General features: G+C 51.4%; 1 protein-coding gene across 1 annotated transcript; it reads right to left on the bottom strand.

The window, feature by feature from the left end:
- Positions 1–9,652: 9,652 nt before the first annotated feature.
- LOC122547521 (myelin expression factor 2-like) lies at positions 9,653–10,824 on the bottom strand. The gene is made up of 2 exons (XM_043686135.1): positions 10,119–10,824; positions 9,653–10,002 (listed from the first exon to the last, which is right to left on the bottom strand). The coding sequence occupies exons 1-2, from the start codon at positions 10,822–10,824 to the stop codon at positions 9,767–9,769; spliced, it is 942 nt and encodes a 313-aa protein (XP_043542070.1). The 3' UTR covers positions 9,653–9,766.
- Between the last annotated feature and the right edge of the window lie 1,955 nt (positions 10,825–12,779).

Below are 12,779 nucleotides of genomic sequence, written 5' to 3'. Positions count from 1 at the left end.
TCTGTGTGCCTCTGTGTCTGGGGATGTGTGACTCTCCCCCCACTCCCGTCCCTGCATGTGTGTCTCTCTCTCTCCTTTGCTCGCTCACTCTGTCTGTCTGCCCCCACCCCTCCCAGCTCAATACTGTGTCTCCGTAAGCCTGTTTTCTAGTCGGTGTCTCATGCTGTCTGAGTCTGCGGGTCTCCCTCTCTCTCGCTGTGTGTGTGTGTCGCGCGCTCTCGCTGTGTGTGTGTGTCGCGCGCTCTCGCTGTGTGTGTGTGTCGCGCGCTCTCGCTGTGTGTGTGTGTCGCGCGCTCTCGCTGTGTGTGTGTGTCGCGCGCTCTCGCTGTGTGTGTGTGTCGCGCGCTCTCGCTGTGTGTGTGTGTGTCGGTCTCTTGTGCTGTCACTATCTGTCTGCCCTCCCCCTTCATTCCCGGGTTGTTATGCCTTGCCATGCGGTTCCTGTTTTCCAACCCTCCCTCTGTCTGACCCTCCTCCAGGCTCCCCGTCCTCATCCCCTCCCTCCCTGTCCCCAGGCTCTGACTTGTCGACGGTGTCCCTGAACCCAGCCTGCTTTCTCCCTCAGGCCCTGATCCTGGCCAAGGTGGACGAAGAGGAGGCTTTCCGCCAGAGGCTAGCCTCCTCAGCGGCCAGGAGGAGGCAGCGCAAACACCCCATTGGTCGACGGGCAGAGCGGGCGCCAGGGGAGGAGAGCAGCGGCTCGCCAGCCAGCGACGGAGAGTGGGCGCCGGACGCCGGAGAGAGTGAGACAGACTCCGCGTTCACCGGGAAACCTCCGGAGGAGCCGGCAGCTGCCGAGAAAGACGGCCCGACGCCAAACAACGCCAGCCCGGTCTCCAAATTCGAGAGTAAGGACCCGGGAGGGGTTGGCGCCTTCCAGCGCGGCTCTCCCTGCCAACAAAGACCAAGCAACAGATGGGCTGAAGGGCCTCTCTCCTGTTCTGCTGACGTCAGGCAGAGGCTGCTCGGCTCGTTGCGCCGGTGGCTGGTTCATCAATTGCGTTATCCTGGTTTATCCCGCCTTGCTCACTCCCTCTCTCGCCAAGATCCTGCCCTGTTTCCTTCCTCTCTCCCTGGTATCCATCTCCGCCGCCCCTCTCGCGTTCTGGATTTCGGACACCAGTTTTCCTTTCCCCCCTTTATTTTTTTGTAATCCTTTGGGAACGCGGAAGTTTTCCCCGGCGTCGCCTCCCTGCTTCACTAACCAGTGGCTGTCTTTTCTCGTTCTGCCTTGCCCTGTCTGCCCTTCGGGAATCCGACGCTCTCTGCCTCCCACCCTCTTTCCCCCACCACCCCCCCCCCCCAGTCCCCAGCCCGGATTTCGGTTTCCCGGCCGACGAGCACCTGGAGGTCTACGTCTCTGCCTCGGAGAATCCCAGTCACTTCTGGATCCAGATCCTGGGTTCCCGCTGCCTTCAGCTGGACAACCTGACCAGGGAGATGTCTCGGTACTACAGCGGACTCTCCGGGACAGTGAGTGGAGTCAGCTGGTGGGGGGGGGAGCGGGGGGAGGGGGGGGAGGGGAATGGAGACCCGATGGCGCTGGGGGGAAAGAAAACACAGCGGGTCAGGCAGCATCCGAGGAGCAGGAGAGTCGATGTTTCAGCCAGGACTGGGGAGGGGGGGTGAGAAATGGGGCAGCAGTGGTGGTTGGGACGGTGATCGGGTAGGGTCCGGTCAAGAGGGCGGTGTCAAGTCGGAGGGTTGGATCTGAGATGGGGTGGGGAGGAATCTGGTGAACGTGACGTTGTGCAATTGTAGGGTCCCGAGGCGGAAGATGAGGTGTTTCTCCTCCGGTGTGGGGGGGGGGCGGTGGTCCCGGGGTTTGTCATCCGTGGGGAGCCAGGCCTGTAATCTCCCAGCGATCTCGTTCAAACCCATTGGAAGCTGTCATAGTCTCAGAAAACCCACCCCCTCACTAGTGGGTGATTTTTATTTTGATTCTTACATGGACCGAAGTACGCTTTGTTTGCAAGCAGTACAGACAAAATGTGGTCAGCAAGGAGGGACAGCTCAGAGAGACTTCGACAGAGGCACAGAGGTTACATTGCACTGGGACGTACAGTAGACAACAGCGACATTAGCAAGGTCAGCACTACTTGAGATTAGAGAGGTCCATTCAGGAGGGGAAGAAGCTGTTCCTGAACCTGTTGGGGGGTGGGTGTGTGTGTCTGTCTGTCTGACTGTTCAGACTTCTGTATTTCCTGCCTGATGGGAGAGGTTGTAGGAGAGTGTTACCGGGGTGCGACGGGGCTTTGGCGATGTTGGCAGCCTTTCCGCAGCACTGAGACGTGTAGATGGTGTCCGTGGATGGGAAGTGGTAGTCCGCGATGGTCTGGGCTGGGCCCACTGCCTTCTGCAGTTCCTTAAGATCCTGGGCAGGACAGTCGCCACACCAGGCCGCTGTGCACCCGGACAGTTTGCTGTCAATGGGGCATCTGGAGCAGTTGGTGAGGGCGCTTCACAGGCATGCCGAATTTCCCGAGGAAGGAAGGAAGGGGCGTTGTTGTGATGTGACACAACGTGCCCTTAAGAGGGATTCATTCTGCCCTGTTTTTCTTCAAGGCAAGTGTGGTGGACCTGGAGCAGAGCTGCCTGCTGTGTGCCCAGCGGGGGGCACTAACTCTGGGTCTTTTTGGGGGGAAGCATGAGTGGGTGCACTTGGGCTCGCTCACAAACTCAAGGCTTCCAATTGACAGGGGGTTTCACTTTCACTCATGTCATGGGGAGTGAAAAAGGTTATCTCTGATTGGCTATGGACCAGACCCACCCTGACTTCCAAAATATTACTAGAAGGCAGTACAGGATGCCCTTTTATTATCATGTGTACGCCAGTACAGAAGTTCAGGAGTACAGTGAGACGTTTATACAATGACCGCCTCTGATGGTGCCGCCTTGGGCACAAATCTCGGATACAACGAGGAAGGCAGGTTGTTCTGTTATAACACACGTTTTGTTTTCACGGATTTGGGGAATGCTGTTCCTGCAGCACCAACTATTAAACCGTGTGTGGGCTGGATTGGGATTACGGATTGGGGAACGCTGTTCCTACATCACCAACTATTAAACCGCGTGTGGGCTGGATTGGGATTACGGATTGGGGAACGCTGTCCCTACATCACCAACTATTAAACCGCGTGTGGGCTGGATTGGGATTACGGATTGGGGAACGCTGTCCCTTCATCACCAACTATTAAACCGCGTGTGGGCTGCATTGCGATTACGGATTGGGGAACGCTGTTCCTACATCACCAACTATTAAACCGCGTGTGGGCTGGATTGGGATTACGGATTGGGGAACGCTGTTCCTACAGCACCAACTATTAAACAGTGTGTGGGCTGGATTGGGATTACGGATTGGGGAACGCTGTTCCTGCAGTACCAACTATTAAACCGCGTGTGGGCTGGTTGGGATTACGGATTGGGGAACGTTGTTCCTGCATCACCAACTATTAAACCACGTGTGGGCTGGATTGGGATTGACGGATTGGGGAACGCTGTTCCTACATCACCAACTATTAAACAGTGTGTGGGCTGGATTGGGATTACGGATTGGGGAACGCTGTTCCTACATCACCAACTATTAAACCGCGTGTGGGCTGGATTGGGATTACGGATTGGGGAACGTTGTTCCTGCAGCACCAACTATTAAACCGCGTGTGGGCTGGATTGGGATTACGGATTGGGGAATGCTGTTCCTACAGCACCAACTATTAAACTGCATGTGGGCTGGATTGGGATTACGGATTGGGGAACGTTGTTCCTGCAGCACCAACTATTAAACCGCGTGTGGGCTGGATTGGGATTACGGATTGGGGAATGCTGTTCCTACATCACCAACTATTAAACTGCATGTGGGCTGGATTGGGATTACGGATTGGGGAATGCTGTTCCTACAGCACCAACTATTAAACTGCATGTGGGCTGGATTGGGATTACGGATTGGGGAACGTTGTTCCTGCAGCACCAACTATTAAACCGCATGTGGGCTGGATTGGGATTGACGGATTGGGGAACGCTGTTCCTACATCACCAACTATTAAACCGCGTGTGGGCTGCATTGCGATTACGTCGTTTCTAAGTGCAATGTTTCACTAGCACGGGGTTGCCCAAGAACGCCCCCATCCTGTTATAGAAGGACTGACTGCAATAGGAAAAGGAGTACCCCATCACTTATAGTATTTTAAAAAAGTGAGATGGTCATAATTTAGTGAAAGGACTGACCTTACAGTCTGCTAACGAATTTCGGATTGACATTACGTTTCCGCAGCTCCGTGAGCACAAAGTCTGACTGCCCACACCAAGCCCCAGTCCAACCAGAGTCCCACTAAACGTAGACCTTTCGATTTCCTGACCTTTAAGGCAAATGTGAAGTGTCTGTTCCTGACGCGATGCAACTGGTCAAACTACTCGAGGTTCAGCAACACACCATTTCTTTAAACGCTGCAGTTAAAAATACAACCAAAGAAAGAGAAATTTAGACTAACTTTATTAACAGAATAACAGTTACAGTGAGTCTTACTAATTAACTGCTCCAATACAGTCCCGTCCCATAAACACACCCCTTTGGCAAAAATAAAGGCAAATTAAGCCCCCGATTCTCATGTGCAGTTCTCCAATCCAGGAGGAAGAGAATACTTAGGAGTGTAGCAGCCAGGAGATTGGGGTCCCAACTCTGTTGAGACACCAATAGCTTTTTTTAAAAAAAAGTTTGGTCTGTGAGAGCTGGTCACACACACAGCTTTCAACTTTTTGAAGAAAATCCCCCAAGGCCTCTCGAGCTGTTTACTTTCTTACTGACAGCCTCTGCCTCACAACTGCTCTTCAAATACCCAGGACAAAATAACCTCTTAAAGCCACAGCGTTGTAACAGATACAACAGGACCTTGAGCAAATGGGCTGAGGAGTGGCAGATGGAGTTTAATTTAGATAAATGCGAGGTGCTGCATTTTGGAAAAGCAAATCAGGGCAGGACTTATACACTTAATGGTAAGGTCCTGGGGTGTGTTGCTGAACAAAGAGACCTTTGTGTGCAGATTCATAGCTCCTTGAAAGTGGAGTTGCAGGTAGATAGGATAGTGAAGGCAGCGTTTGGTATGCTTTCCTTTATTGGTCAGAGTATTGAGTACAGGAGGTGGGAGGTCATGTTGCGGCTGTACAGGACATTGGTTAGGCCACTGTTGGAATACAGTGTGCACACAAAGCCAGAAGTTGCTTTAAAAGCTCACCATGTATGGTAGTATCTGTGGAGAGAAATCAGAGTTAATGTAACCCTTCCTCGGAACAATTTTGGTTTCTCTGCTAAAAGATAGATGTTGTTTAAACTTTTAAGGGTTCAGAAAAGATTTATAAGGATGTTGCCAGGGTTGGAGGATCTGAGCTATAGGGAGAGGCTGAACAGGCTGGGGCTGTTTTCCCTGGAGTGTCGGAGGCTGAGGGGTGACCTTATAGAGGTTTATAAAATCATGAGGGGCAATAGATAGGATAAAGAGGCAAAGTCTTTTCACTGGGGTGGGAGAGACCAAAACTAGTGGGCATGGGTTTAAAGAGGGAGGGGAAAGGGACCTGAGGGGCAACATTTTTACGCAGAGGATGGTACGTGTATGGAATGAGCTGCCAGAGGAAGTGATGGAGGCTGGTACAATTACAACGTTTAAAAGGCATCTGGATGGCGACATGAATAGTAAGGTTTAGAGGGAGATGAGCCAAGTGCTGGCAAGTAGGACTAGAGTAATTTAGGATATCTGGGTCGGCGTGCACAAGATGGGCCGAAGGGTCTATTTCCGTGCTGTACAGCTCCATGTCTCATGGTCAGCATGGACGAGATGGGCCGAAGGGTCTGTTTCCATGCTGTATGACACGATTCCCCAAGGTTGTAACAATTAAATGTCACCCTACTGCCAAGCCAGAGAGATGCTTTGCCTGTCACTCTAATGCACAGGGTGGTATGTGAGTTTCAGTGCCAGTGTGATGCCAGGCATCCCAACATGAGGACAGCGTGGATGTAAGCATTGAAGGGGAGGGTGGGTGGCGGTGGTGCTGAACGGTGGGATCTTGCTTTGTCGGTTTCCGTCACCTTCCTCTGACCTCCCGATTCTCCACAGGGGGAGGCGTTCTTCCCGAAGCCGGGGGACATTGTGGCAGCCCCATTTGCGGGCGACAGCTCCTGGTACCGGGCGCGAGTGCTGGGCTTCCTGGCGAGCGGTAACGCCGACCTCTACTACGTGGACTACGGGGACAACGGCGCAATTCCCACCGGGCGGCTGCAGCTCCTCAGGTCGGTCTGACATTCCCCTGCTCCGTCTTCCTGCCCCCCCCCGCTGGGGTAGGTGGGAACCAGAAGAGCTGCAAACACTGAGTGCGGATCAAAACCAGGAGTAGCTGGAACAGCTCAGCAGGTCTGGGCAAGACCCACAGAGAGAAATCCGAGTTAACGCTTCGGGATCGGTGACCCTTCCTCAGAGGTACGTTTCTGTCATCTCTGATAGTGGGGCTGTCAATTCCAACGCCTCACCACACACTGAGTGAGGCTGTTCCTCCCCACCTCTGCCTGTAATGGCCTGAGCCCTGACTCGGAGGCTATGTCCCCTCCCCCAGCCAGCGACAGGTTTGTTCCTGCACCGACCCTGCTGAGCCCCCGGTGTATTTTTGAGGAGTTGGGAGGTCACGTTGCAGCTGTACAGGACATCAGCGAGGCCACTTTTGGCACACTCTGTGCAATTCTGGTCTCCCTGCTATAGGAGGGACGTTGTGAAACTTGAAAGGATTTAGAAAAAATGTTGCCAGGGTTGGAGGGTTTGAGCTTCAGGGAGAGGCTGAACAGGCTGGGGCTGTTTTTTATGGAGCGTCGGAGGCTGAGGGGTGACCTTATAGAGGTTTACAAAATTATGAGGGGCATGGATAGGATAAATAGGCAAAGTCTTTTCCCTGGAGTCAGGAAGTCCAGAACTAGAGGGGCATAGGTTTAGGGTGAGAGGGGAAAGATAGAAAAGAGACCTAAGAGGTAACCTTTTCACAAAGAGGGTGGTACGTGTATGGAATGAGCTGTCAGAGGAAGTGGTGGAGGCTGGTACAATTAGAACATTTAAGAGGCATCTGGATGGGGACATGAATTGGGAGGGTTCGGAGGGATAGGGGCCGGGTGCTGGCAAATGGGGCTAAAGTAATTTAGGATATCTGGTTGGCATGGAGGGGATGGGCCGAAGGGTCTGTTTCTGTGCTGTACGTTCTAAATCCGTGACTGAATCATCTCTTTATATTCCAAACATTTATTCACTCTCACCCCCATCCCAGGGATCGGTCTCCATGTCCCTATCCATTCACACTCTTCTCCCATCCCAGGGATCGGTCTGGGGGTCCCTATCCATTCACACTCTTCCCCCATCCCAGGGATCGGTCTCCATGTCCCTATACATTCACACTCTCCCCCATCCCAGGGATCGGTCTGGGGGTCCCTATCCATTCACACTCTCCTCCATCCCAGGGATCGGTCTCCATGTCCCTATCCATTCACACTCTCCTCCATCCCAGGGATCGGTCTGAGACACCTTTTGCTGATCTCCATCTTGGCAGCGAAGACCAAAACTGGACTCCATCTCCCGTTGTGGTCTCGCCAAGGCCCTAATTATCGTTGTACCTTTGTTGCTGTCCTCCCATCCTCCTGTAATAAAGGACAACATCCCATTTACCTTGTTCATGACTTGCTGTGACTGTGAATTACCTTTCAGGAGCTCCTGAACCAGGGCATCCCAGCTCTTTCTGTAACTCAGCCCTCCCCGGCCCCCCTCACTTTCAGAAATGGTTGTTTTCTGACTCAGATGGGTGATCTGCCGTGGCTCACTGTTGTATCCCACCTGCGAAACGTTTGTCGACTCATCCAGCACGGTAACAGACCCTTCGTTCCAACCCCTCCATGCTGACCATATTCCCAAGGTAAACCAGTCCCACCTGCGTGCTCCTGGCCCACATCCCTCCAAAGACCTTTTAAACGTTGTCATGGTACCTCATGAAGTTCTTTCCGTACTCAAGCCACTCTCTGTGTAAAAGAAGTAACATTGCCTCACACCCTCCCTGTCTTTTTTTCCCAATCTTTCCCATGTCACCCTTAAAAGTATGCCCCCTAGATTTGAGCTTTCGCCATCCTCGGAAAAGACTCTTGTCATTCACTTTGCCTACCCCCCTTCATGATTTTATAAACCTCTACAAGGTCACCCCTCAATCTCCAAGTGGAAAAAGGCCCATTTTTTTTCCTGTCTATTTTGATACCTTAAACCCTCCATTGTGGGCACACATCCTGGTAAATCTCTTCTGAATCCTGTCCAGCTTAAAATCGCCTTCCTGTAACAGGGCGACCAGAACTGGACGCAATATTCCAGAAGAGGTCTCACTCATGTCCTGTACAACCTCAACACGACGTCCCAACTCCTATACTCAAAGGAGTCAAGTATCCTAATGTCTTCTTTACCAGCCTTTCGACCTGTGACGCAAACTTCAAAGGATTCTGTACCAAGCACTTGGGTCCGTTTGTCCTGCACTACATAGTCTGTTCAAATCTCTTCAGTGTCTTTGCATCCCCCTTACGACTCAGTCCCGCCCAGCTCTGAGCCATCTGCAAACTTTGAAAATGTTGTATTTAATCCTGACGGCCAAATCGTTGATATGAATTGTAAATAAATCCAATCCGTGGAGACCCCACTGGTCAAAGTTTACTACTTCAAGAGTGATCCATTTCTCCTAGGCTCTACTTCCTGTCCTCTTCCAGCTGGTTTTCTTTCCAGGCCAGTATCATCTCTCCCTCAGTCCCATGTGACCGTAATTACATTGGCTTAGCTTTGCGTCATTCTCCGTTGAAAAACTTCTGAAAGTCTAAATGAACTGAATCCACTGGTTTCCTCTTATCTAATCTGCTAGTGACAACCTCAAAACAATTCCAGCAAATGTGTGAAACCTGATGACCCTTTAAACAATCCACATTGATACTGCCCAGGACTGTCATTCTTTTCAAACTGTCATGTTAGCATTTATTAGAGATTGTAGTGTTTTCCTTCTGATCTAAGGCATGGCCCCTTTCTCACGCGCGCTCTCTCCCTCTCTGTCCAATTGTACTTCAATCATATTTTCCTAATTCCCCATCAGTTCCTTTATTTAGATTTAAGATCCGAAATTTCATTTACAAACAGTAAAATATTATGGTCACCCTATCCCGAGGGATTCTCTGTCCTGTGTGTAAAATATTATGGTCACTCTTTCCCGAGGGATTCTCTGTCCTGTGTGTAAAATATTATGGTCACCCTTTCCCGAGGGATTCTCTGTCCTGTGTGTAAAATATTATTGTCCCATAGTGCCCCAGGGATGTGCAGGTTAGGGTGGATTGGCCGTGGGAAATTGTCCCATAGTGCCCAGGGATGTGCAGGTTAGGGTGGATTGGCCGTGGGAAATTGTCCCATAGTGTCCAGGGATGTACAGGCTGAGCTGTGGGAAATGCAGGATTACAGGGTTAGGGTTGTGGGGGGAGGTTGTCTCTGGTTGGGATGTTCTTTGCAGGGTGGCGGGGTTGGCCTTGATGGGCTGAATGGCCTGCCCCCACCCCAGCAGCAGGGCAGTGGGGTGACTGTGTCATGGTGCCTCCTGTTGTGTTTGCAGGAGTGATTTCCTGAGCCTGCCGTTCCAGGCTGTGGAATGCTGCCTTGATGGAATCCAGCCACTCGGTGAGTTTTAGACCTGCCCCACTGACCAATGGGGCTGAATCAGTGTCTGCAGCATGGGGTCAGCCCAACTGGTAAACCCCCTTCTCACCTTCCCCGCCCCCACCCCCGAGTCCATCATGTTTATCCAGCTTCCCCATCCCTCTCCCCACCACCATGTCAATGTATCTCACCTTGACGTCTCCCCGTGGGAGCGAGTCCCCCATTCTACCCCCCTCAGTCCCCATTTGTTCAAGTGCCTCATTCTCCCCCAATCTACCCCAACGCACTCCCAATGGGAGCGAGTCCCCCATTCTACCTCGACCCATTCCCAATGGGAGCGAGACCCCATTCTATCCCAATTCACTTCCAATGGGAGCAGGTCCCCCATTCTACCTCGAGCCTTTCCCAATGGGAGCGAGTCCCCCATTCTACCCCGACTCACTCCCAATGGGAGTGGGTCCCCCATTGTACCCCGACCCATTCCCAATGGGAGCGGGTCCCCCATTGTACCCCGACTCACTCCCAATGGGAGCGGGTCCCCCATTGTACCCCGACCCATTTCCAATGGGAGCGAGTCCCCCATTCTATCCCAATTCACTCCCAATGGGAGCAGGTCTCCCATTCTACCTTGACCCTTTCCCAATGGGAGTGAGTCCCCCATTCTATCCCAATTCACTCCCAATGGGAGCAGGTCCCCCATTCTACCCCGACTCACTCCCAATGGGAGCGGGTCCCCCATTCTACCCCAACTCACTCCCAATGTCAGCGAATCCCCCATTGTACCCCGACCCATTCCCAATGGAAGCGGGTCCCCCATTGTACCCCGACTCACTCCCAATGGGAGCGGGTCCCCCATTCTACCCCAACTCACTCCCAATGTCAGCGAATCCCCCATTGTACCCCGACCCATTCCCAATGGGAGCGGGTTCCCCATTCTACCTCGACCCTTTCCCAATGGGAGCGAGTTCCCCATTCTACCTCGACGCATTCCCAATGGGAGCGGGTCCCCCATTCTACCTCGACGCATTCCCAATGGGAGTGAGTTCCCCATTCTACCTCGACCAATTCCCAATGGGAGCGGGTCCCCCATTCTACCTCGACGCATTCCCAATGGGAGCGAGTTCCCCATTCTACCCATCCACACTCACTCACTCCCCAAATGTAGCCAGGTCTGGACACTGTCCAGGCTTATGGTGACAACTGGCAGGTAACAGTCATGCCACACAAGAGGCAAGTAATGACTGACCACCTCCAACAAGGGGGAATCTAACCATCACCCCCTTGACATTCATGGTGTTACTGTCACTGGATCCCCCCACTGTCAACATCCTGGCGGTTACCATCTCCAACAAGAGAGAATCTAATCATCGCTCCTTGATGTTTGATAGCATCACCAGCAATGATTCGCCCCCAATATCAACATCCTTGGGAGGGAGGGTTACCATTCACCCAGGAATTGGTGCAGTGGAGCAGGAGATGCTGAGTGAAGGTCTGGGCTGTGGGCTGGTTCTGTGTGTGTGTGTGTGCGCGTGCGCATGTGTGTGGTATATGTGAAGGACAAAGAGAGAATGAGTGTATGCATGTAAGTGTGACCCTGCGTGAGAGAGTGTTGTGTTTGCATGTGTGCAGTATAAACCTGTGAGAAGGGTTTGTGCGTGGGTGTGAGTGTGGAGGGTGTATGTGTATGTGTCTGAGAGGGAGCATGTGTATGTGAGAGGGTCTGTGTGAGTGTGTGAGAATGTAAGAGTGTGTGTGTATGTGTGCTTGTGGATGTGTGTGTGAGAGAGTATATAGTGTAGTGGGGTCACCTGTAGTGTGACATGAACCCCAGTTGAATCCCGGTTGAAGCCATCCTCATAGGAATTGAACTTGGCTATCACCCTCTGCTCAGCCACTCTGCGTTGTTGAGTATCCCACAGTCCACCTTGGAGAATGGTCATCCAAAGATCCGAGGCTGAATGTCCCTTACCGCTGAAGTGTTCCTGGACTGGGAGGGGATGACCCTGTCTGGTGATTGTTGTGCAGAGTCCATTAGCTGCTAGCCAAGTTTGGTACCTGTGATCCCTCTGCAGAATTTTAACAGGGATTCACATTATTTCATTGTAAAAATGCCATAAAGAATTAATGTGGTTGATGCAGATACTTGGATATGAAGTGGAAATAAGATTTTGCTGTGATCTAATTATTGACAGTGCATTTTGTGTGTTACAGGCGAATCCTGCTACTATGCTGTAGCAGTGGTAAAGAAAGGCAGTGGCTTTGATATCAGTCAGCTGAAGGGCAAGAAGTCATGCCACACTGGTTTGGGTAAATCTGCTGGATGGAATATCCCAGTTGGCACCATTCTGAAACGTTTTGGAGAAAGTTTCAATAACGAAGATCCCATTGAAAAATGTAATGTCTGGTTTTGCTTTCTTTTGCTAGGAACTTTTCCATGTTTGTATTCACACTAGATCAATTCAAACAACAGTGTTGACTGGAAATAGATTGTTAATGCTAGTCAGATTGAATATGCTGTCAGCACTTAATGAATTAGCCATATTTGGTTTCACAAACGACATTACAAACCCCAAAGTAATAATCTTTTTGGTAATACCTCCAATGAGCCCTTTTGGATTCATAAGTTGATCTCCTGGATATGTCAAGAGATGGACTCCCACCTGGTGTGTGAGTGCTCTTTGTTTCTCTTTCAAAGTGGCAGTTGGAGCCCTACAACAGGCATGGGACCTCACTTCCCAGTTGTGCATTCAAACAGCCTGTTTTGATCTGGAAAGGCCAAGTCAAGCCTGTCTCAAGTTAATTCAGGTCAGCATCTGGGCATTAAAGGTCCCCATTTGCCAACTTTACAAGTTAGAAAGCGACTGCAGTCATTCAGTCCCTCCCTTATCATTTCTGCCCGGGCACCAAATCTGACCTAGGAAACCACACGCTAACTATAAGACCATAAGACATAGGAGTGGAAGTAAGGCCATTCGGCCCATCGAGTCCACTACCTCAACCTTTGGGATTATGGAAATCAGTACTGAGGGCAAGAGTTTCAAATCAATAAATTCTCTATATGAATCTACAGTTCATTAGATTCTTCAGGAAGAT

Source organism: Chiloscyllium plagiosum, unplaced genomic scaffold (genome assembly GCF_004010195.1).
Source record: "Chiloscyllium plagiosum isolate BGI_BamShark_2017 unplaced genomic scaffold, ASM401019v2 scaf_15402, whole genome shotgun sequence".
Lineage (NCBI taxonomy): Eukaryota > Metazoa > Chordata > Chondrichthyes > Orectolobiformes > Hemiscylliidae > Chiloscyllium > Chiloscyllium plagiosum.
The sequence above is the reverse complement of the archived record's forward strand: the minus strand, read 5'-3'. Positions and strand labels throughout refer to the sequence as shown.

Coding starts and splice junctions, on each gene's coding strand:
- LOC122547521 (XM_043686135.1), bottom strand. CDS start 10,824: ATGGGTAGAATGGGGAACTCGCTCCCATTGGGAATGCGTCGAGGTAGA. Junction 10,003..10,118: donor CCCATTGGGAGTGAGTCGGG/GTAGAATGGGGG, acceptor GAATGGGTCGAG/GTAGAATGGGGGACTCGCTC.